This window comes from Mangifera indica, chromosome 9 (genome assembly GCF_011075055.1).
Source record: "Mangifera indica cultivar Alphonso chromosome 9, CATAS_Mindica_2.1, whole genome shotgun sequence".
NCBI lineage: Eukaryota > Viridiplantae > Streptophyta > Magnoliopsida > Sapindales > Anacardiaceae > Mangifera > Mangifera indica.
The window spans coordinates 10,663,101-10,688,278 of NC_058145.1; the positions used below are offsets into that span (position 1 = coordinate 10,663,101).

The 25,178-nt window shown below is 31.0% G+C and overlaps 2 protein-coding genes across 2 annotated transcripts; one reads left to right on the forward strand and one right to left on the reverse strand.

The window, feature by feature from the left end:
* The first annotated feature begins 3,213 nt into the window (after positions 1 to 3,213).
* LOC123226211 (zinc finger protein WIP2-like) lies at positions 3,214 to 5,721 on the forward strand. Its single transcript, XM_044650746.1, has 2 exons — positions 3,214 to 3,950; positions 5,054 to 5,721. Exons 1-2 carry the CDS (start codon positions 3,369 to 3,371, stop codon positions 5,495 to 5,497), a joined length of 1,026 nt encoding a protein of 341 aa, XP_044506681.1. The 5' UTR covers positions 3,214 to 3,368; the 3' UTR covers positions 5,498 to 5,721.
* A 12,007-nt stretch (positions 5,722 to 17,728) lies between these two features.
* LOC123226244 (zinc transporter ZTP29-like) lies at positions 17,729 to 23,426 on the reverse strand. The gene is made up of 10 exons (XM_044650774.1): positions 23,319 to 23,426; positions 23,099 to 23,214; positions 22,908 to 22,993; positions 22,352 to 22,407; positions 19,966 to 20,022; positions 19,175 to 19,222; positions 18,766 to 18,829; positions 18,464 to 18,520; positions 18,251 to 18,368; positions 17,729 to 18,059 (listed from the first exon to the last, which is right to left on the reverse strand). The coding sequence occupies exons 1-10, from the start codon at positions 23,424 to 23,426 to the stop codon at positions 18,014 to 18,016; spliced, it is 756 nt and encodes a 251-aa protein (XP_044506709.1). The 3' UTR covers positions 17,729 to 18,013.
* Between the last annotated feature and the right edge of the window lie 1,752 nt (positions 23,427 to 25,178).

The following is a 25,178-nucleotide window of genomic DNA, read 5'->3' on the forward strand; positions in this document are numbered from 1 at the left end:
AAAAGAACGTAAAGACTACAAGGCCAGCCACCATTGGAGACGTCAACTATTATTAATCAGTGTAGATTAAAAAGGCTAAGGCATTCATGTTTGCCAATTACTAGGGTATTAATTAATAAACCCACCCTTAGGATAAAATTCAGCATCTGAATCAAATATATATTTAAAGTTTATGATAACAAATTTTTTATATATAATTGGCACAATTAATAATAATATTTACAATAAATAACCTATAACATTAGATTTTATTTAGAGAGAATATGGATTACATATGGCAATTCTTATCCACCAAAGATTCTGCTATAAAGGAAGGTGAGAAAGTCAACGGAAAGGACAAAGTTTCTAAGGAATATTTTTTATAAAATTAACAAATAAGGGCCAGCCACCATGACTATTTTAATATCTTTAAGTTGTGTAGGGACTAGGGATAAGTACTAGAAAAAAAAAAATTATATTTTGATTAATGAATTCAATAAGAGAACGTAATATTTACTCTGAACTTTAATTAGGGATTAAACGTTCATAAATTAATATAAATATTATATATATTACTAACAATTATATAAAAAATAATTATAACAAACCTATACAAGGAAAAAAAGTAATCCCATTACAATCAATAAAAGAGAGTAAAAGATGGATAGTTATAGACATCTAGAGTAATACTGTGTACCTACTTTTAGTATATAATTTATGTATACAGATGTTGTGTCATTATATGATTGAAAGTTATTTTATCTTTAATTCAAAATCATCCAATTACATGATAATACATCACTTGTATACGTAAATTGTGTATAAAAAATAGATACACATAATTTTTTAATCTAAAAATATAATTTTATGCTAAAGTTTATATTTATTATATTCAATTAAACATCTCGGAATAATATATTTATGTTCAAAATGGGAGGTTAATTAGAACCTTACACTCCAATAATTCCTTTTTTAAATTTATTTTTTTCTTTTTTATGAAAATATAGTATTTGTCATCACTAATACTAAATTAGTTTTAATTAATAGACCTTTAAAGTTCCAACTATGTAAACAAAAAGTGAGAATTAATGCATGATAATAATTAACAAAGAAAATAAAAAATTGTTGCAATATCGACCCACATCAAATTATCTTTATGAATTTTCATATTAATACCCCTAAATAAACATTGGAGCAATACTATGCATACTTGTTTTGGGTATATAAATATGTACATACTTACAGCGTTATCACATGATTAAATATTATTTTATCTTTAATTTAAAATCACTCAATCACATAATGACACATATAAATGTATATGTATTTGTGTACCCAAAATTGGTACACATAGTTATAATGATAAACATTGTTTGTCAAAAAGACCCATCATCAAACTAAAAGCATGGAATCTCTGAACTACTACAAAAACAAATCTGATTTAAATATGATTGCAAATAATATATAGTTACTATAACCTCTCTTAATTTTAGTTTATTTGAGCCTATAAAAATACCATAAGACATATTTATTTATGATTCAAATTTATATGTATAGTATGTTTCTATTATGTAACTATCAGAAAAAAAAAAAATGAGTGAATTACATTTTCCCACCCAAGATTTAGCTTTAGAACACTTTTTCATCCCTAATTGACTTAAATGACAATTTTTCACCCAAAATCTAACATAAATAATACTTTACCATTTAAAATTAAACTCTGTCTATAAAATAATAATATTAATGAGTAAAATTATCATTTTATCCCTATTGTTTTATTTTTTAAAATTATCATATAACCATAAATTAACGAAAATTAAAAATAACATTTTAAGTATATAAATTATATTTTCCTTTCACCTTTACCCATTCTTTCTCTCTTCTTATAAATAAGAGTATTTTTATTGTATAACAATATATCAAAGAATAAACTATAATTTTTTAAAATATTAGGGGTTTGTATGAAAATTTTTAGGGGATATTGGAAATTTAAAAAATTGGGGACTTTTGAAAAATTTTAAAATATCAATTTGCCAATGTTAGTTTAAAAAATGATATTACACCACAAAAGAATTGAATAAAATGGCATGAAATTTTTTAAAGATTAAATTGTCATGTTTATAATGTTTGAATATGATAGAAAGCTTTTTTTTATTTTCAAAATTAATAAATAGTAAAATTACTATTTTACTCTTGCATTGTTAGTTTTCTTTAATAGAGTTTGAGTTTGGATAAAAAAATGTTATTTATGCAAACTAAAAGTGGGAAAGTGTTTTTAGGTCAAACCTTGGGTAGAAAAATGTCATTTTCTCATAAGAAAAAATCTTCCAAATCTGAGTATGAGTTCAAACAGGAGAGGATCTTAATCCTATTAATCGACTTCTTTATCCATTTTCCCATGCAATTTTTTTTCCTTTTTATTTCTTATTGGTCATACATAAGATCTCTTCATTGTAACACCTTACAACATTTGCAGAAGAAATTAATGGAAGCCATGTGAAACTCAGCAGTTTGAACAGTGGAACCAAATAGCCAAATAGCTAAGAAACAAAATATATATACATCGAGAAAGAGAAAGACAGATGTAATGGCTTCTGTCTACGTAAGTTTGAACAGTGACTTAGGTGTAACTGGGATATAAGTCTCAAATGTACTGAGCCTAGCCGACCATGGCGCCCCCACCAAAGTAACTGCTGGGTTTGATTGAAACTCTGTATCTGTTTCCCAATGAAGAGAAACAATTAGTGATCAAGAACAAGAAAAGAATAAATATTTATTTATTTATTGATAAATCCAACATAAAAGTCCTTGTTACATGTATTTTTGTTTTGTTCTTGCACGTAGTTTATGTTGTTGAAAATATATGTACAAAGAACAATCAATCTCTCTCTGTAGAGGTATATTATTGAAGAAGACAAATTTCTAACCCTAATTACTGACTTTCTCTTTGGCCTTGTTCAAACTGTCTTCTTGGTTTGGATACTTTGGTAGGCCATGCATTTATATATATATATATATAATTATTTTATTTTTTTATTTTTTGGGTTTTATGATTAATTTTGTGTTGTGTTAGTCCTTTTCACACTCTTCAATAAGTAACTTGTTCTTTCAAGTCCCAAGATTATCTTCTTCTTTCTCTCCCATTTTTTCTTGTTTTCTCTTTCTTTGCTTTAGCATATTTTCCCTTTTGTTTAGTCACACCTCACAAGTGACAACTTGTCTCTCCTTTTTTACTCAATTGGGGTTTGCTTTTTCTCTATCAAACCTTTCTTCAATTCTCCTTCATTATTTTCTCCTTTAACCCCTCGTCTCTCTTACTCTTCCTTTCATTTGACCCTCTATCTACCAATCTTTCTCTTCTTCTTCTTCTTCCTCTTGTTGATTCAGTCATGGCTGATCCGTACTTCAATTATTTCAATGAATCATGGTTTAATTATCCTCCTCTTCACCATTTCTCTTCGTCCACTTCTTCTTCCAATCCTTCTTTTAATAATTTCATTTCAAATCCTTTTGGCTATCATAATAATTTCTACTCAAATACCATCAACTATCATCAATCTTCTTCTTCTTCATCCTCCCCTCCTTCTCCTCCTCTCAAAGAAGCCCTTCCTCTCCTCAAATTGAGCCCTACAAGGCATCATCACAATGAAGATGAACAACAACATTCCACATGCACTGCCATGGAAGTTGATCAGAAAAGCTTCTTTTCCATTTCCAACGATGATGATGAAACTGACACCGTTGCTCTCCATTTAGGCCTCCCAAGTACTACTTCTGCTGATTTAATCTCAGGAATCTCATCAGATAAAGAAGAAGATGTCACTATTGCAACAACGACAACAACAACAACAACGGGAGTACTCAACAAAGGCCAATATTGGATCCCTACACCGGCTCAGATTCTGATTGGTCCAACTCAATTCTCATGTCCTCTTTGCTTCAAAACCTTCAACCGATACAACAACATGCAGGTATGAATATGATTTGAAACATAATATTCATCTGAAAAGCTTCCCTTTTTTAATTTTTTTTATTTTGCAGAAAAAAAGAGAAATCTCATTCCCTTGTATCCTTTACATGTACACTTTATTTCTAGCTTCATTTCAAGCTTTCACCTTTTATTCAACTGATGATGATGATGATATGAGAGGAGAAACAAATCACAAATGGGATGGGTGATGGGTCCTTATCCTCTCCTTATTAGGGTTTTCTCTTTTTCTTTATTGGACTTTAATGTCATATCTTTCTCTTTTTTTCACTTTAAAATTCTTACAATTTCATATTCGAACGAGCTACCACTTTTCTTTTGCTTGATTTGGGGTCTTGGGATTTGAAAAATGAAACAAAAGAAAATTCTTACCTGGTCCATCTGTGAACAAAGATGGATCAGTGCCTCTCTTTATGCGATTGAACTACACATACAGCCATCATGTTTTTGCATTCCTTGAAGTTTGTGTTCAGTGTATTGGTAGCCGTGTAAAACCTGAAAAATCTCATCTCCGATCGTCTTCAGCCACCAAAGCCCTAATTTCAACTCTCAACAGCACACAACACAGGATAAACGGCCTATTGCGACACAGAAATGCACTGAAAAAATATCATAATAATGGCTTCGCAAGACATTTATTGCGACGCAACAAGAACAAAACCCTTATTTTAATTCTAATAAAACAAATCCTTTTGTATTTGTTTTGTTTCATAGGGCAAGTACAATATTACAAGTTGTTTAGAGGAGGAAAATTGAGATTTTACTCATGCTATGCAATAAATTCATGCCCTCAAAATCCCACTAATTACCTTCTAAAAAGAAGTACATACTGTTTGTTCCTGTCACTTGACATATCCATTATACTCCATGAATTGAATTTATTCTTTTTTGCTATGTCTCAACAACTGTTTTTATTACAGTTTCAAGATGTTAACAACACGCAGCACAACTCTGCCATTAATATATTTGCTTCCTTTTTATTTATTTATCCTGAAGATTAGTACTTGATACATTTTTTTTTCTTATTTCTCTCCTTTATTAATGGCTGCTAATATTAATTGCTAAAGAAACTATACCAATGTGTAGATGCATATGTGGGGGCACGGATCTCAATACAGAAAAGGGCCGGAGTCTCTAAGAGGAACACAACCAACCGCCATGCTGAGGCTTCCTTGTTATTGTTGTGCTCCGGGTTGCAGGAACAACATCGATCATCCAAGGTCAAAGCCATTAAAGGATTTTCGAACCCTTCAAACGCATTACAAGAGAAAACATGGAATCAAGCCATTTATGTGTAGAAAATGCGGCAAGGCGTTTGCAGTGAGGGGTGACTGGAGAACCCATGAGAAGAATTGTGGCAAGCTTTGGTATTGTAGTTGTGGGTCTGATTTTAAGCACAAGAGGTCTTTGAAAGATCATATTAAGTCTTTTGGAAATGGCCATGCGTCTTGTGGGACTGATTGTTTTGAAGAAGATGAAGTTGCCTCTGAAATTGAGCAAGATAATGAATCCTCCCGAGACATCGATTAAATGGGACCTTTTACAGGGCGCCTTTCTTGAATGAACTGTCTCAACATCATTTTCAGCTGACACTTTGTTTATTTTATCATGGCTTCAAAGTTTATCAGCATAAGAAATTAATTAATACTTTGAGAGCCATGGTCATTTTGTAAATTTCTTCCTTTTGTTCATTAGAAGTTTCTTAGTATTGTGGACTATTATTGACTTATCAATGTTAAACACAATTTCTTGTAGTTGCTATATTTTTTTTACAACCCCATCATTTAGATCAGTTGGATAAGTAAACCTCAGGATATAATAATCAAACTCATAATTACTATACCAATAAAATTAGAGTTTCAAAAGTATAACAGAGACTCAAATCCAAATCTTTTTTTTAAAAGTTTTAATATTTTATTAGTTTTACTAACTTTTAGAATCTTGTAATTGTTATGTTCATTTAATGTCTCCCTCTCTTTGTTTTATGCTTTAACATCGATGTGTGGACATGAGAAAATGGCTAACTATATACTTAAAAACTAACATGTAAATTAAAGTTTGCATTCCAAGAGAAGAGAGTTACAGATTTCATATTCGTATTAAAAAGCTAAGATTGTGCATGTCGTGTTAGAAAATTTATTGACATGTGCAAACATTAATTAAGATTTAATTTAATAATTTTTTATATTAATGTATTGTTGAATGAGATATTCTGATGGACTTAATGTGATTATACAAGAATTGTCTAATACAAATGATAAATAATATAATATAACTTGACAATATCAATTTGAATTTTAGCGTTTATTGAACCCTTCATGAGAGGAATATATACCGGTTAATTTCTTTCTCAAAAGCTAACACAATATTGAAAAATATGATAATTTTATCATTTAAAAATTATTATGAGAGATAGATTGGTCACTGCATTCTGGTGAATTTCATGAAATCTAAATACCTAAAGATATAACTCAATAATGTATTTCTATTAACTTTATTTTTAATTTAATATTTTATAATTTATGAGATAAAATTATGAATTGGGTTGAATTTATTTTGTTTATGTATGTAAATATTAGATGTTATTAATGATTAAATTAGCTAGAGGAATATTAACTGATTTTGTCCTTTGGATAAATTATCGATGCGAAAGATTTATGGGTTGACAGATGATATACTATACTTTTAACTGAAGAAACGTAGCATGAAAGAGGTAAATATTCTTTAAGAGTTTTGTTCTTCTAACGATAAAGGAGAGAAAGTGCAGGGAGTTGCATGTATAAATGAATTAATAAATGCATGGGCATATAAATAAATACATATGCATGTTATGATGGATCCATGTGAGTGTTGTCAAAATCTTGTCATAAAATGCCACACTTTTGTAAGGTCTAAACCAGTTATAACGAATAGACACTAGAAGTGTCAAGCTGATAGATAGTAATAGAAGAAGGAAAGATGAGCATATGCAATGAATGATTTTGTGAGAAAGCTTAAATTAATGCATCAGCTTTTTGTTTGTGTGCATTAGATGCCATTCCTCTTTCACTCAAGAAAGAGTTTTCACTGATTGACAGAACATATACCATGTTTATAAACTAAAATAAATTAAGTTAAATGGGAAACCAAATGATTAGCATGAGAGAAAGGGAAAGAGATAATAGGTGAGTCAAGATATATATATATATATGGAGAGAGAGAGAGATATGAGGAATCTCATTCGAATTAGATCGATTTATTAGAATCAAATTAACTATATTAAACAAGTAAAATTTCAAATCAAATAACTAATCTCATAATTATTATATCAGAATAGTCAATAGTATAATTTTAGTATGTTATCAAAGAGACTTAAACTCAATCTCTTCACTTCAAAATCACACTCTTTCATCATCTAATTCACCCCTTAAAGGCAATAATAATATATTTTTAAATATAAGAAATCTTATTTAAGTCAAATTATTTTATCAAAGCTAAACTAATAACACTAAACTAATAAAATTTTGAGTTTAATGATTAATCTTATAATTATTAGAATAAATTAATCAAAAATATAATTTTAATATATGATGGCAAGGCTTGAATCTAAATTTTTAGTCTTAAAGTCATAACCATTTAACACTCAAGCAACTCACCAGGGCAATAATAATAATAATAATATATTTTTTGTATAATAAAGTTACACATAAAAAAGTATGTTTAGAAAGGAGTGGATCTTGGCGGCAGCTTTATATACCTCGAGAGCGAGATAGAAAGAAAGAAAAAGAGTTAAAAGGGCTAATGAAATGTCACTTCAAGCTACGTTTATTACACCAAGATTATGAACAATTAATTGGGGTGACTCTCTCTCTCTCTCTCTCTCTTCAGAGTCTTAGATGGCCATTGGTGTTTCCCTATGTACGTTAAGATTAAACATAACAGTAGAACGCAGGGGTGAAGTGGTATTCATAAATATTATTCTTTTTCTTGTTTAACTTTTTACAGTGAAGTGTCACTACAGTATCATCATACTTTGATTCTTCTGACATTTCAGCTATCAAAGTTATTACTAGTAGTACCCAACGAGATGGATCCTTGTATACTTCCCCCTTTTTCTTTCTTCTGCGCGGTAATGGGTGGTGATCTTATAGATTTGGAGAATGCATAATTAAGTTTAAATTATAAAATCTAATTAAATTATTTAAAAATTATAATTTAATCTAATTTAATTTATAAAATAATTTAGTTTAAATTGAAATTTTTTAAATCATTTTCTTAATTTAAATTATAGTTTCAATGATTTTTAAACCAAGCCAAGTTATACATCATATTTAAAAAAATAATAATAAATAAATAAACAAATTTTATATATATATATATAAACTATGTATGATAAAATTTTTTAATAAATAAGTAAATGTATGACTTGTTTTTTCATATTTATTTTATTATTTTATGTACATGTATATTGTATATATATATTTTATACGTATATATTATATTTTGAAAAATTATAATTTAGTTAATTTTATTAAATGATATATATATATATATAAATGATTTTAAAATATTCGAACTATGATAGTCAACTCGTGTATCGTATCATATATCAAAAACCTCAATTTACCATATTGTGTATCATATTGTATGATACACCTTTTAACAAATAAAATAATAAATTACTAATAAAATATTATAATTGAGATTTTATTATTTTAAAAAATATCACAAATACCTTTAACATTTTAAAATTTTTATATACACTCTTAATGCATTAATTTTCTCTAAAAAAGTGTACAATTCGTATAGGTAATATGTATTACATCGTAGGATACATATTGTATCTATGATATATTTACTGTATCCTATTAATTCGATATACTTTATTATACATATCATTTTTCATTTATATTGCATCATACCGCATGATATGATACGTATTTTATATCAGAAGATACTAATAATATAGTTCAAATCGAACCAAATTATATTTTTTCAGTTTGGTTTGATTTGGTTTAAAAAAATTTTAAATCATTTTTTCAATTTCGTTTAAAAAATCTCCCAAACTGCATTAAACCAACTGTGCACACCCCTATTATTGATAAACTAGTTTGAACCTGCAATTGTGCTGGATTAACCAATAGATATTATATATATGTCTTAGTTATTTGATTGAGATAGTTCAAAGCTTTAAGATTTCAGTGAAACAATGATTGTTTTATATATATATATACATATATATATATATATATATATATATATATATATATATATATATATATATATATATATATATATATATATATATATATTATATCACAAGTTTATACATATAATTTAATAGGGTACAACAACAATAAGGAGGATCGGTTAGTCAATCATATTATTTACTACGGTGAAAAACAAATAAAATATAGAGAGGATTGAATACATAAAAGTTTTTAATGTGATTCAACCCATTGTTCAAGTGTTACATTCACAGTTATGTTATTGATAACTCTAAAAAAGTGTTTTAATAGAGTTTCAAGTAAAGATTACAAATAAAATGTCTTGGGAATGACTTGATTTTTGACAAGAATTCTAAAGAGAGTAGCTAGAAAACTATAAGAGTTTCCTTGCATACATTAGGATTGTTAATATGATCTTAAGTGTTAAAATGTTAGCTATATGGAGTTGTATATTCGATTCACTATTCATTTATCATTTTTTTTTTATTTCTCCTTTTCCTTAAATGATCATTTAGGGATAAGATCTTATTGGTTACATTTCAAATTTAAATTCAAAATTTCATAATTTGTTATATATAAGAGATAAGGTAACAGTTATGTCCTAATAAGGAAAGAAGTTATTACTTTCCATTATAGGCTTGCAACTAACTAGTAGATCATATTCTCTAAGTGATGATGTTTATCCACAAGTTGAGATGCAAGTTTTAACTTGTATAGCTAGTTGCTTCTCTAGAAGTCACTTAATGACTTAGAGTTTACAACATAATAATTGCCTTTTGATTTACGAAGTGTAAGTGAGATTTCAAAAACTCTTTGACTTTTATTCGGATAGGTGCCACATGGAAATTCAGGATACTTTTGATATCTTATGATAAGGATTCTTTGGTTAATATAACTAATATCCCACAAGCTTCACCTCACATATTAGTCATGTTGTTTCACTTCTCCATGAACTCTGATTGGACATGTTATGTTTGCATCACAGTGTTTTGGACACATTTCTTATGTTAGACTCAGGCAATTATAATCAATTTTTGTTATTTCTTGATTTGACTATAAAAAGAAAATGATTCGTTCTAATCACATTCAGAATGTTCATGAGTCTTTGTCAATAAGAGATTCTTGAAAGTCTAATTCTATCAGTCAATTAGAGAATTGTTTACATTGGTTCATGAAATGGCTAGTTATTGAACTTTGAGATTTTTTCACTATTTATTAATTGGGATTGTTGATGATGCTTTCAAGCTTACTTTGTCTGTTTATGTTCAGGCAAAAGTTAACATTACACTGCGTCTATCTTTCCATGGCAAAAGAAGGAAGTTCAAAGTTTTATTTCTCTTTGAAAAAAAAATGACTTTGTGGACATCCCTTTATCGTTGTAATGGATAAGAGTACGTGTTCTACAAGAGCACATAAGAACATCTTATAATGCAACAAATTTGGTAATATGGATATGGTAAGTAACCTGATGCGAACTTACCCAATTGTAGGGAGGTTACATACTTTTTTTCTTCTTCATTTCCTATCTCAAGCTTGTACTAAAGAACTGTTTGTCAGTATTGATCACAATCTTGTTCCAATGGTAGAATGGAAAAAGAATTGGGTAAGTTTGTGAGGTTTTTTCGTATTAACTAAGTTTGAGAGCTTTCCTGACCATTATATTGAGGTAAATGGTTACATATATATGATTGTTTAATCAATTATGTTTTGGACATCCTAATTGACTATTTCTTTGTATTTGCAACTTCTAAAAGACATGTCTTTTCTTTATAAAAGGAATGCAACTGAGTATTAAGCCAACTAAAGAGATGATGTTGATTGTAGAGAAGAAGTTGGCTTTTTATGGAGTAGAACCGTAAGACTAGGGTCATAACTTTGTGGTTAGAAATATTACTATGGATAAGAGCTCATAAAAGGGGAATTGGGAGCCTAGATTGATGAAGTTGGGTGAGCACTTGAAGTTAGAGAAAGGGTACCCTAAGTTTCAATGAAATGTACAAATAATATAGGAATCACACTTTAGAGAAGTCTTTAAAAAAGGTAGGGAGCCTAAGGATAGATTGGTTATGGTCGAGGCAACCAAAAAGATCAAAGAGATGAACAAAGCTCTGATTCTAAATTTCTTTTTACCTTACAAATTTGCTTTAATGGGAAAGAGTTATGCAAAGAAAGCTGTAGAGGAGAGCCATCATTGTGTGTTGGAAGATATCAAGGTAGCTCTCATGAAAAAACAAAATTAAAGACTAAAGAGATACTTATAACACTAAGTTTCAAGCTAAACCCTATTAAGGTGTAGGTTTTTATTCCAATAAAGAACTATGGCCTTTGTCTTCAATTTTGAAAGATGACTATCACACGTCACATGCACTTCATAAGGGTACTTTAGTCATTTTCAAATTTGAGTTAAATTATGCATAAGTGTTATATGTTGAGTGCACTGTATGACCTTACATATATACCTGGAGTGCACATCTGTGAATATGCCATGAAAGGCAGAATAGTCATTCCTTACAGCACAATTAAAATTGTTTAAGTATGGAAGGGCATTCATGCAATACCCATAGGTCCATCCTAGGTCATTTTTGTCTTTTGGATTCACTTGTGATTAATTGTGCTTAATTAATATAGTATTTATGAAATTGGTGTTGCACGATCATGTGGGAAGGCCGCAATCCCGTGTATGTGTTGATAAGGGCAAGATAGTCTTTTCCCATGTGATACGTATAAATTGGTTACGTATAGATGACATACACACCTAGGTGTATCGGTTTGCACATTTGTGTATGGTCAACAAGTTTGAATATTGGATAAGGATATATTTCACAATGATTTTAAAAATTGTCATTAATGAGTAATGACATACATGCCTATGTATCACGCATTACAAGTAAAACAAAAAGAATTGCAAATGCATTTGGCTGAGTTCTTCAGTCATATTTTCTAGCAAATCTATAGAGATAGATATAGTTTAAGTACCCTTAAAGCCTAGAAGCATGAAAGATTGTCAAGGGAAGCCATCAAAACCACGTGAAAAGCTTTTGGACGTTAGAAGAGAGGTAAGTAGGCAGGTTTCTCTTTAATGGCCTATACTTTTACTGTCATGACATGAAATTGATTTGTTACATGTATTAATGATTATATACGTGATGTTATATGTATCATGTTGATAATTTGGTGATGTAACATGATTATTTGATTAGGGAGCATGTCTTACTTTTGTGAATTATGCTCATGTATTCAGGTGTGGATGGAATAATTATGGTTGTCATCTTGATCAATAAACTTTGTACAATGCATTAGCAATGGTATGTGATAAATTAAGTATATATGGTTGATATTTGATACATTTTAGAGAAAGAAATAGACTGTAACTAAAGCTATTGTGATAGGGTTATCAATGAGGTGATTAAACATGTTTACCATGCAATTTTGATATGTTTTGAGATTGTTGCTTTAGTAATTGGTGGTAGGATTGATTGGTATGAGATTAGTGATAATATGTGAGTGTTTCGAGTGTTGTAAATGTTGTTAAGTCAATTGTAAAGTATAAAATAGTTTGTTCTCAAAATATGAAAAATTCACATTACACGCCTATGTATGTCTGTATACACGATCGTGTATATTTAGGGGTAATTCCCCAGTGTTAGGTTTAAGCCATGAAAGTGTTAATTTAGAAATGGATACACGTCTATGTGGCATGGGGCACATAGTCGTGTAAGCCATCCTCGATTACACACCTGTGTTTAGTGGATGCATACCCGTGTATATGTATTTGGAAATGCACATACAACCTTGTGTATAAAGGATACACCTCATACATAATTGGAGAAATCTGGAAGCAAAGATGTAAAAAGTAGTCGTGCTAATATGAGATTCTTAAGTTCATATATGAGTTTAAAAATGACTATTTTATCCTTATAGGGGATGAGTATAAGGAATATGAATGATAAGATCCTAATGAAGGCAATATGAGATAAGTATTAGATAAATGTATCAGACTATATGGAAGATGACATGAAGGATAATTTGAGTGTGTCTGACTGTGTACGATTATGCACTGACGCAAAGTGCCTTAGTATTTGGGATGCTCATGCACACACTGACATTGGGAGTTTTAGCATTTAGGATGCTTGTGCAATTTTGGGAAACACCCAAGGTCTTATTTCCTTGTGATATGGTATCCATAGCTCAAATTTTGGTCTATATATACATTATGTACACCTTATGATTGACATTTGAGATGTCTCATGCTTTCACTAGACTTTCGGGAGGTCAACATATATTGTTTGACACTAGTCATTCATATGACACTATCATTAAGGATTAGACATTGGGCACTAAGACAATTCAGATGAGAATTTGAGATATTAGAAAAGCATTTCGTGATATCACAAAGAGATTAAGTAAATGACACATATGTTGTAGTGATTAATTCTTATATATATATATATATATATATATATATATATATAGTGTTGTGAGGTCACCTACTTACTGAGTGTATTTTACTCACATATTCTTTTTGTAGTTTGCAAGTAAGATTATAGAGCAGTGGGGTGGTGACAAGGGAGCCAATGGGTCAACTTGAGGCAACAAATGAGGGCAGGGACATTTTTGTCATTTTTAATATTAGTCAATGTTTATGTATGTCTGAGGTTATTTATATTTTCTTCACACATTGATTTCTATGATTTGATTTTTCAACTTATGTACTTTGTTTTATGAAATAATAATAATATATACTTTTTGGGATTATAGAATGTTAATTAAATACCACACATTTATTTTATTAATGCAAATGTTTGAGAGATATTTTCAGCCAACACGTCTCTTTGAGTATATATTCTGGATAGGGGTATATACCTAGAAAAAAGGTGTTATAATACAATAGTGCATAGAAGTGGTGCATGCCCATACATCTAATAAGGATGAATAATGTCAACTAATCACCATAAACGCTTGTGCATAAGGATATATCTAGTCATACATGGTATTTAAATTTTAGATAAAACGTTTTCGAAGATCATGGGACATGATTTTCATCGAGAAACTGTAGCGTCCATAAATACGTTTAAGGGTAATTTTGTCTTTTTACTCATTTATGAATAAAATATATTATTTTTTAAGAATATGTATAATCATACACCTCAAGATTGTATGCCCTTACATGCATAGTTAAAGGCATAATAGTCTTTTATGCTTAACACATGAATTGGTTAAATGTTGGTTGGACAAGGTATGACCATGCATGTAATGGATGCACACTTATACACCTATGTTAAGCAATGTATGTCCATATGTCTAGCAACATACGATCGTTTGTAAATTTTGAATTTTAGATAAGAACATTTTTTATGATCACAGATCATGGTTTTTGTCATAAAACTGTACGTTTACCTGTGCATGAGGATTGTATAGCTGTACATTGTGTTATTTCACCAAAATAAAAAAATGATAATGAAGGCTAAAATTATTCATTTTACGCATTCTATATTCCAAAGCAAAAAAAAAGAGATTAGAGAGTTTGTGAGCCTTTGGAAAGTTTAGGAGTGTTGGAAGTAGTCTTTTGGTTGACAGAATTTAGATAAGCCACATGAAGAATAACATTCACCGAAAGTGAGGTAAGTAATTGGCTTTCTCTTACCATGTTTTGATTTTGTGATATGTAATGGTTATGAAGGTTACGTGTATGATTTTAATAGAATTGTAAAACACATACAACATACAACATACTACATTGATTAAGAGGTCTAAGGATAAGAATATGTTTTGTAATATTGTGTGGTGAAATGCATGTTAGTATGTTATGAAGAAATTTAAGACTAATTTTGCTATTCTTGTATTATTTTGCTAATTTGAAAATAAAAAATATGTTTAGGATGAATAGAGATTGGATTTGCATTATTTACAATAGAACATCTAAGTTGATTGGCCTTAAAATTGATAGAACAGTAATTCTAGATGAGATGTATGGTCATACATCCAGAGATGTACACTTGTACATCTTTTAGGTAAAAGTTGAGTTGCCTATAAGTTGATGTATTCCCAAGAGTATTTAGAATTTGTGGCACATGCAGTCATATATTATGGAGTGTACACCCATACATAACTTAGATGAATTCATAAGAGTGAGGTGAAGGAATGCACACCCGTAACAAAGCAAGAGTGAGGTGAAGGAATGCACACCCGTAACAAAGCAAAAGTGAGATAACAAACGTTAGTCAAATATTAGGTGTATGTTAGTCAAAGTTTTGGATGTACGATTGTGACACCAAAGCGTGTATGCTCATACATCACCCAATAGAGTTACGGGTGTATATAGTTCTAGTCACACCTATACAAGGTTTAGCAAAAAGAAAATTTTACACCAATGTTGTGTGTTGGAACGAGGTTAATGGTAAAGAGGTCTTTTCAAAGGCAAATTGAGATGACTACCTAACAAAAACTATCTGATTATATGGAAGATGCACAGACCCTAATTGAAATAGGTTCGAATCAAATTCAAGAAAGTTGACAAAATGATGTACATTGAGTTAGCCACTAGTTGTATGTAATGTGGTGTAATATATGTGAAAGCAATAAGACTAAAAAAAAGATAGATACCCATAAGATGCATTATACGCTTGGCATCGAGATGTCTTAGTAGCTCCTTGTAGAGGATGCATTATATACGTGCTCGGAGTGGGGGTCATCCAAACTGAGTCTAATTGTCTTTTCAGAATCAAACTAATCACATTGAACAGGTAAAACTCTGAATCCAATTATTAGCCTCTACAATCATTATACTTAAAAAGTCAATAATTTAATTTTAAAATGTTACCGAAAGGAAATTGAACTCGTGACCTTTTATATATAGAACCTCTTTCATTATCACTTAAATTATCTCTCATAAACAAATTGACATATGTTATTGGTTTTCGTGACCTTGTCGTTTGCTCTTTCCAATAAAACATTAATTTGAAAAACACTAGTTTTTTTTTTCATTTTTTAATTGATGAAACACTTTTCCTCGCCTTTGCTTTAAGTATAGTTGTTCTCCTCATCTCCTAAATGCTTCCCCCTTCTCTCCATTCAACTTTGACAACTTCAATAAAAAGCTCACTTTTTTCTGTTAACAGAGAAAGATAGGCCTAGACATCTTTGATCCCATGAATCACTTCATCAGATTTTCTGCTTCCTATGAGTTGTCAAAGATTTGCAATATTTCCCATAAAATTATAATCATGATGTTCTCAATTCAATTCAGAAGGGAAGGTAAAACAAAATCAAAAGAAAAAATCTGTAAGATTGAACCTTTTGTTTTTTTTAATTGTTGTGATAAAAAGGAATGGACCCCCACGAACGAAAATTGACTAAAGCTTAGTCCTTGCAATGATATGTTGGCAAAAGCCACAGACTCATCAATAATATAAATCCTCATTTCCATCTTTCCTAGATAAAGAGGTGATCTATTCATATGCAATATACATACATCTTACTACATTTTGATATAAAAGATTTGTCCATAGATTATTCACTCATAATTGCTATAGAAATAATATTAAGGTATTCTTACTAAGGCATAGTGTATATATGTGTGTATATGTATCTGTGTATGTGTGTTTGCCTGTGTGTGCTTGCTTGCGCATAGTGTTTATGTGTGTGTATATATATAGAGAGTAATGCTATGTGTACCTGCTTTTAGTACATAAATATATACACATGTGAAAGTGTCCTCATATGATTGAGTATTATTTTATTATTAATTTAAAATCATTCAATCACATAATAATACATCTATGTGCATACATATTTATGTATAAAAAATGTACATACATAATATTATTGTATATATATACCCATTTTGAAAATTAGATTTTTTAATGAAATATATGGTAATCGTATAGAATTTGAAATTTCAAAAGTACAAGTTGAAATTTTCATCACTGTTGCATTGTATGCTGAAAGCAAGTGGTCATTGTTTATTGTCTATAAGATCATGACCTCACTTTATAGTTTCTCTCTAGGGTTTCCGTTTTCTTCCTGATCAGTTTACCTCTTTCTAATGTCTTTTTCATTCACTATTTTACCTCCCCATGTCCTTGCCACAAATTGATGTATAAACATAGTACCTTACTTAATACATGTACATGAATAAATGTGGCTAAAGTTAATTTCTTGATCGAAACACATTAAGAGGATTATGTAGTAGGATCTTTCTCAAAAAGATCAAAAGAACAAAGTTAAAAAGATGTCCTGAGCAAAAGAAAAAAAGGGGCTCTTAAAGAATGCCATGTTGAACATGTGAAATGTGTACATTTAGATATAAAGTTCAATCCGTCCAAAACAATATGCTGCACAACCAGATTTATTTCTGAGAAACGAAGTTTTGGGCAAACCAAATACCTGTATAAAATTTGCAGTTGCAAAACTTCCTCTGCTTTCATCAAATGGATTGTCGGGGTTTTCAGCAAAATGAACTCTCACACTTCCTATTGGATATATTTCTGTATGTTGAACAAGTTGTGTAATTGGTGTAAATTTGACAAAGCACAGAAAGATCGATGACAAGAAGTTCAACTGAGAATGCTTGACCAAATTGACAAGAAGTTTATTGGAATATGTAATTTCTCAGTTTTTGTGTTGTTCTTTCCTACTAAGTTACATTTCAAAAAAGCACATTCATGGATAAGAACCAACATCCTTCTAAGAAAGCTATACCTCTGCCTTTCAGCTAAGTTTGATGTATCAATCTAATAAAGCTGAACATTAATACAGGACCTTGATACTAGCAAGTAACGCTGAAATTTCTGAGGACTCACCATGGAGGCTCTGGAATGTACAACATCATATGCAACAACTACAAGCTCGTATCTTTCGGTAGGCTGATTTCAAGAAAATATAAGCTGCAAAAGCATAAAGGAGTCACACAAGAAGAATGTAACTGCACTAAAATAAGCAAATTGACCATATTTCAAAAATACTTTTTTTAAGGAAAAAAAAACTTTTCGATTTGCATTTGAAAAAGCATCAAGATATTGATGAAAAATATATTACTTAAACCTGGCAAACTCAGAGTTTCCATGGAATCACTTACCTTGCAGACATGAATGCCATCCCAAAGAACACAGCTTTGACAGCTTGCTTCTGGCCAGCATTATCAAACGCCAATGGCAGCATTTCATGCAAGGTTAGAAAAGCCATTACTCCACCAACTGTGAACATATATAAAAAAGTGAAGGGCCATCGTAATATAACACTATAATTCTCTATTCACTGGAAATGCCACAAAATTGATAGTAAAGTAAACCTGATCCTAGCAAGCCCTCAAGAATTTCAGGACTCAAGCTGCTTGGGAATAGGTAGGCTGCAGTACAAAGGAAAACAGCATTCATTACAAGTAGCCCAAATAATTTTAAAAAGCATTCTTAACAATAAATTAATTTTAGCAAAAAGGCATTACATTTCAACACAACATAGATACAGAAGATGTTTTTTAAAGGCTTAAGAAATATAACACAATCAATAACGTCGTGTTTCAATTCCCCAGTGGAATTGTATCTGGCATGTGTGTATGTGTGTGTGCAGTGAAGAAAAAGATAGTTAACATACCTACAATTACAACCCCAAGAGGCTCAGCAAAACCTGAAAGTGTTGCCAATTTGAATGCCTGCCACTTGCTGAGACATGGAAATGAATTCAACAGGTTAATGAACAATCTTGGAAATAACCTCACTTTTGTCTATACACAAATATTCTGTCATAGTATCTGCGACAATGAACAAAATGAACTTAGTAAGAAGTTGAGACACACAGCAATAGAAAAAACCAACTGTGACTGTATTACAATATAGCATCCAATTCATGGATGCTGAATATGTCAGAACCAGCAAAGTGATTCAGCAAGGGCCAAAATCAAGTTTCTTTTTTAACTTCAGAAGACCTTTGTATACTAAGATCGCATCTGCATTGCAAAAACCCCACTCTACAAAAATGATTCATTCAAATGATGCCCCAAGACATTCTCACCTTGTGTTGCAAAGTAAACAGGAAGAGCAACAGCAACACCCTGTAAAAGAAAACATGCAAAAAGTCCCAATAAAAGAGTATTGGTTAATACAATTTCTCAGCAAAAGAGAGAATTTTTCTTTTTACTACTTTTCAAGAACAGAATATCATAGCTAACAAAGACAAGGGCCAATTTCATGTGCAATGGCTCTGTTTTCTCATCCACATATATAATCTGTAATTTTCATAACTTCATAGAAGTTCCATGGGCAATAACTTTCTTAAAAAATTGCATGGGGATCGTCAACTCAGTTAAGAAGAACTAGGCACTTCTTTGAAAGCAGTTATGGAGATGCATATGGAAAATAATTCCCTTGGACATGCTGTCATTAAAAGTAAGTATGGTTTCATGATAATTGATGGCAATCCAATTTTAATTTAGAGATGCCAGGTAGGTGCTTTTGGAGTTTCGTTTCTTAAGGGTTAGGCTTGTTTTTGTCGCATACAAAATTACCTGTGGGGAGAGAAAACAAAATCAAATGGGGGGATAGCTTTTTTTTTTTTTTTTTTGCAAACTCTTTCCAAAGAGTCACAGGTTGCTTCAAGCCAAGGCTATCATATAGCTAACATGGTGGTGCACTCTTCTTCTCAATGGCATTGTTTTCCATGCAATAGTTTGCTAAATAGCTGTATAACATGAACTGAGGACATATACCTCTGGGATATTTTGAAAGCAGTAAACATAAAAGAAATTCCTGGCCAATGTGATAAAGTAGTTGTATCACAAGATCTGAGAATATATACCTCAGGGATATTGTGCAGAGCAATGGCCAATGCCAAATTAAGACCAACATGAAGACCCTACAACAGAAACATGAAGAAATTTAAAAATGAGCAGATTAACTTACATAGAAATTTAGACATGCATCACCAATCCCACATCATTAAATGAAGGTTCAAATTGGAATTTGTCATAAATTCATTCAATTCCTAAAACAGATTAGTAGCTCAACACACATTAATCAAATATAATTCATTTGAGAATCCAAATCGAGCATTTTTAAACAAATTATTAACATCTCAACAACAAAGCAACAATGGAGGAAGCAATAAGTATTCTACCAACTACAAGAAACCAAGACTACATTAGGTGAACCAGATGTATGATTCTAGTCAAGGAATTGTGGAAGCCATACTGGTTTGGTAAGGGGTGAGCAAAATACCCGAACTGGAACAAGAACAGGAATCATAGGATACCTAGATTTCGGTTTCGGATAAGAACTGGAACTTGCATACCTTGGGTAGATTTCGATTCCACTTTTTTGGAACCAGCAAGTTCTGGTTCCGGTTTCAAACACTTAAGAACCGGAACTGGAGGCAGAAACCGAATCTAGTGCACAACAGATCTCCCGTCATCATCAATCTTGACTTGTACTTATCTAACTCATTAAACCACAACAAGCCTCCCTTCTTTGTCCAAAATCATAAATTCAAAAAATTAGAAGAAGCAGGTAAAGACTACAAGAAGCAACATCTTGTTGGGAGAAAAATAACATTAAATGGCCTTTGATTCGCTTTGCTTTGCATTAACTGCCAATAATAGCTGTTGTCACAAATCCCCTTATTACTCAAATTTGTTACTTTCTGCCCAACTGAAAAGCTTCTTCTACTTCCACTTTCAATTACAGAGAGAACAACACTTTCGCTTCTTTTCATATTGATATTTTCTTGGTGGGCAAATTCATTTTTGTTATCAAAAGGATGATTTAATATCTCCTTTAGAAGATGAATTTGCTTAAAATTTTTAAGCCTTCAGATGGTGAAAAAGGAAAATGGCCTTATAAGAAATTTTAACTATTGGTTCTAGGTAGGAACCAAACCCTACCCGGAACCGACCATCTCGGTTCCAAGTTGGAACCTATTATATGAGGGTTTGGTTCCTATTTTTAGGAGTAGGCCGGTTCCGATTCTTTTTTCTTAATAGAGTATCTGAAACTGCTCACCCCTAAGTTTGGTGCCACCAATTCGGCTCTGAAAGTTGCCAACAAACCATGGCATGATGTGGTTCTCATTGATGAGATGCTAATGGCTTGGCCACTAACATCAATCATTAGTTGCAAATTTTCTTATGTGATTTTGGAATTTTTCATATTAATAATATGTTTTTTTTCTTGCTATAGTTTTCATTATTTTATTAAAACTAAATCTAGATGAAAAAATCATCCTGTGAAAAGTGGACTACTAGTCCATTGAGTCTTAGACATAGTTGTTAAAGGCTAAAAGCGCCAAAAAGTGATGTGGGGTTTTAGTGCCTAGGCGAAAAAGGCAAGGCAAAAGCGTCGTTTTTTTACCCAAGACAATTAAAAAATCCTATTAAAATTTTTATATTTCCATTAAATTTAAAATAATATGTAACTACATCGACAATAAAAATATTGACTGACAACTTCATTGACTATCTCAGATCAAACAAATAATTGGTGATCAAGACTAAACCTATTTGAAAACCGTCTATGAGGAATCAGTGAACCTACATGATGACCTTAAATTTTTTCAACAATTTTTTTGGCAGCCTTAGAACTTATCGATAACCTCTTGTCAACTTTAAAACTTACTATTAACCTCTTGATGACCTTAGAACTTGTTAGTGATCTCCTCAACAACCTTAAATCTTACTGTAAACCTCAAAAATTGTCAGTAACCCCTATATCTAACTGAAAATTTCCTAAAACTTGCCAAAAAGCTGAAAATTGTGCTGAAAATTGTTTAGGATTTGCTAGTAATTCTTAGATCTAGTCGCAGATATCCTAGCTGATAATGAAGTGTGCTTTTTCGGTGCCTAAAACTTCTGCCAAGGCACCGAAAAAGTATCAAAGGCGATCGCCTTTGAACTACTAGTCGCCTTGATCATACTCAAGGCAACATGGCCATGGCCTTGAGTAAAGCGTCGCCCAAGCATGCTTGAGGTGCGCCTTTGACAACTATGTTCTTAGAGTTGGTCCTACCAAAACAAGTTCATTTATTCAAAAGCATACTCTTTTTTTGTTATCTACAAAATATAATAAGCAACAAACTATCTTAAACACCACAATAATGATGATCCATCCAATAATGTGATTGTAGATTGGATATATTGTCCACAAAATCAACTCAAATTTTCCATAAAAACATATAAAAAATAAGAAAGTACCTTTATTGATCCAAGAAACACAGCCATTCCCTCTGGAAAATTGTGCAAGCTTATGCCTAAAAATCATAAAGAAATATTCATCAATTAAACCAATAGGTACAACACTAATTGAAAAGAATTCTTATGCTTTACATATGTATATATAAATTCTTCAATGTGGGCGTCTGACCCTTTTTAAAATCCACACTTTAAATCTCTTTTGGAGAGAAGAAATGATAGGAGTTTACAAATTCTTGTCTTTGAGCAAATAGCTTCCTTAGAAAGCTGATTTGTATGCTTTAAAAAGTATGGACAACCATGAGTGAGGCTAATTGTTTGACTATTCTTTTCATGTTTTGTCTGGGATAAGACACCAAGTATCAACCAATTACATCATAAAGCCTATATACTAAATTTGATAAAGAAGAGTATGCCCTTATATTTGAAGCTAAATAAATCAAATATGCAGTCAATTACCAAACAATAATTTCCAATTCAATGGAATGAGCAAAAACAATTTGGTCTAATAAAAATCCCAGCCTAGAAGAAATCAAATATATTATCAATATAGTCATACCAATAGCAGTAATGATTCCACTAAATAGAACTTGGCGGCGGTGCTTTTTCATAATATCCTTGCCCCCGACATCCCCATTTTTCTGTTATCAAGCACAATGTCAAACTGTCAATATACCAGTAAATATATCAGCAGAACATAGAAGCATCCACTGTCAATTGTAAAAGCAAGCAAGTCACAATTAATCATACTTATTGGGAGAATAAAATTTCATAGCCTTGTTACTTTTCAGATCAGAAGCTGAAGCAAGTGATGGTTCTGGGATGAAATTGGCAAGAACAGCAAAGAATATAACACCGGCAAAAAACTGCATTGCCAAGAAACCATAATTGAATTATTAGAGAAATATGAATAAGCAAATGCATGAGAGTAAACACATTCAAATTGATGAATATAGAAGGTCAAACTAACCCAAAGGTTGCCTTTTAAAAAGCCAATTGAGTTTATGGCATTATGAGCTAAATCTAGAAATGATATGCTCAGCATAAGACCTGCAGCAAAACCCTGCATGTGAGACATCTAGAGATTTAGGGAAGGTTACCAGAGCTTAAAAAAAATAAGAGAAAAAGAAGCCAATAGTAAAAAACCAATTTATGCTCAAGGAAATATTTTAATCAATGCAAAATGATCTTTGATCAATGACCCAACTTTCTTTATGAGTTAAATATGAAGGTAAAAATTATTTAAATTAGTGTAATATTAAGATAAGATATAACAATAGGACAGATTTATGTTCAAATAAGAAGAGCTCGATCACATGTCCCATTAAGAATCAATTTATTAAATAGATTGGTACTACCCAATACACAAGTAACTATTATGGTAGAAAAACGAAATTCCCAGCAATGTACAGCAGCAATGGAGTGTGTAACTTCTGTACATCACCTGTAAAAGTCCAAGCATCTTCAAATTGGGAGCTTGATTAAGAATTACAAATTATAATCAGATTAGTGACAATACCTTATGCACTTCACTCTTGGAAAGTTGTTTAAACATTGCATACATAGTTAATACTTTTCTCATCATAAAATCTAAATTCAAAGAAGTATATATTATAGATACAAAAAAAGGAAGCAAAAATAGTGTGCAGATAGAATTCATTAACAAGTTTTATTTGTAGATATTTCAAACCATGTCACTAGTATACCCTTCATCAATGACTAAATAGGTAATTTAATCATGTGAACAAAATATTCAAGTGATGTTTAATCATATATTGTAAGAGAATAATTCTTAGATTTCAAACTTCTATCTTGAAAGAGAATAATTCCCAAATTTTAAACTTCAATGTGCATGTCCCTTAAGATATCTAAGTGAAATGTCATACCAATAACATGACTTTGAAAATTTAAAATATCATGAAATGACAGGTAGAGCTTTTTATTATTCCGGACTCATTTATGCCATATCTAAATTGTATGAATCTGGATACAACAATATCATATCATAGATCATTGACTCATTAATCACCATCACAAAGAAGGCAAACGAACAGAAACTTTGTTCACTACTCAAACAGCTGTCAGTTATCTTGTAATTCAAAAAACCACCCCTAAATTATTATAATTAGTAAACTTTTAAGTTCTATTATCAGTTTGACTTCATACTCATCCAACCCTTATCATTTTTCTCTTCCTCAATTGATATCAAATGAAACAGACCACAGATAAAACTTAAGGCCAAGTGGAGATTGCCATGCTACTATAATGTAGACTCACCACCATATTACACTGTAGGGTAACTTTCCGCTCTTATTGGACTAAACCTTGGCAATTTCCATTTAAACACATCATTCATTTATCACATTATTACCATTTCAGCTCAACTGAAAAAGAAAGCTTCACAACCAAATAACAAAAATATAAACTTTTAAAACTGTTGCAAAACACATACATTTTATATTTTTGAACCTTACCATGTTCCTAATAAACAGCTAAAATCTAGCGTTTCAGATATACGTTAGTAGATCAAAATGACAACTAACTGAAACAATCGAGCTTCACAAAAACACAAACTTAAAACATACCCGTAAGCAAAAACACAATAACAATTAAGCTTTAAGTTCAGTAAAATATAAAGAACTGACCTATTGAAGTACTCAATCCACCCACAAGAGACAAGCCAAGCGCAGCCACGACCTGAGAGTCCATTTTCAATCTTGCAAAAGAGGTGGGGTGCTCTCTTTCTCTCTCAAATACCAAACTGGCAAGATGTTTGTTGGGTTTTTATACTAAACAGAGGAAATATGAACTGTTGGGAGATGCTTGTTGG

Bases quoted from the DNA above. Each gene is read 5' to 3' on its own strand.
- LOC123226211 (XM_044650746.1), top strand. From the start codon at position 3,369: ATGGCTGATCCGTACTTCAATTATTTCAATGAATCATGGTTTAATTAT. The intron at 3,951-5,053 runs GTATGAATATGA...ACCAATGTGTAG, and splicing joins ACCGATACAACAACATGCAG to ATGCATATGTGGGGGCACGG.
- LOC123226244 (XM_044650774.1), bottom strand. From the start codon at position 23,426: ATGTCTCACATGCAGGGTTTTGCTGCAGGTCTTATGCTGAGCATATCA. The intron at 23,215-23,318 runs GTTAGTTTGACC...TTGGCAATGCAG, and splicing joins TTTTAAAAGGCAACCTTTGG to TTTTTTGCCGGTGTTATATT. The intron at 18,060-18,250 runs GTAAGTGATTCC...ATGCTTTTGCAG, and splicing joins ATGGCATTCATGTCTGCAAG to CTTATATTTTCTTGAAATCA.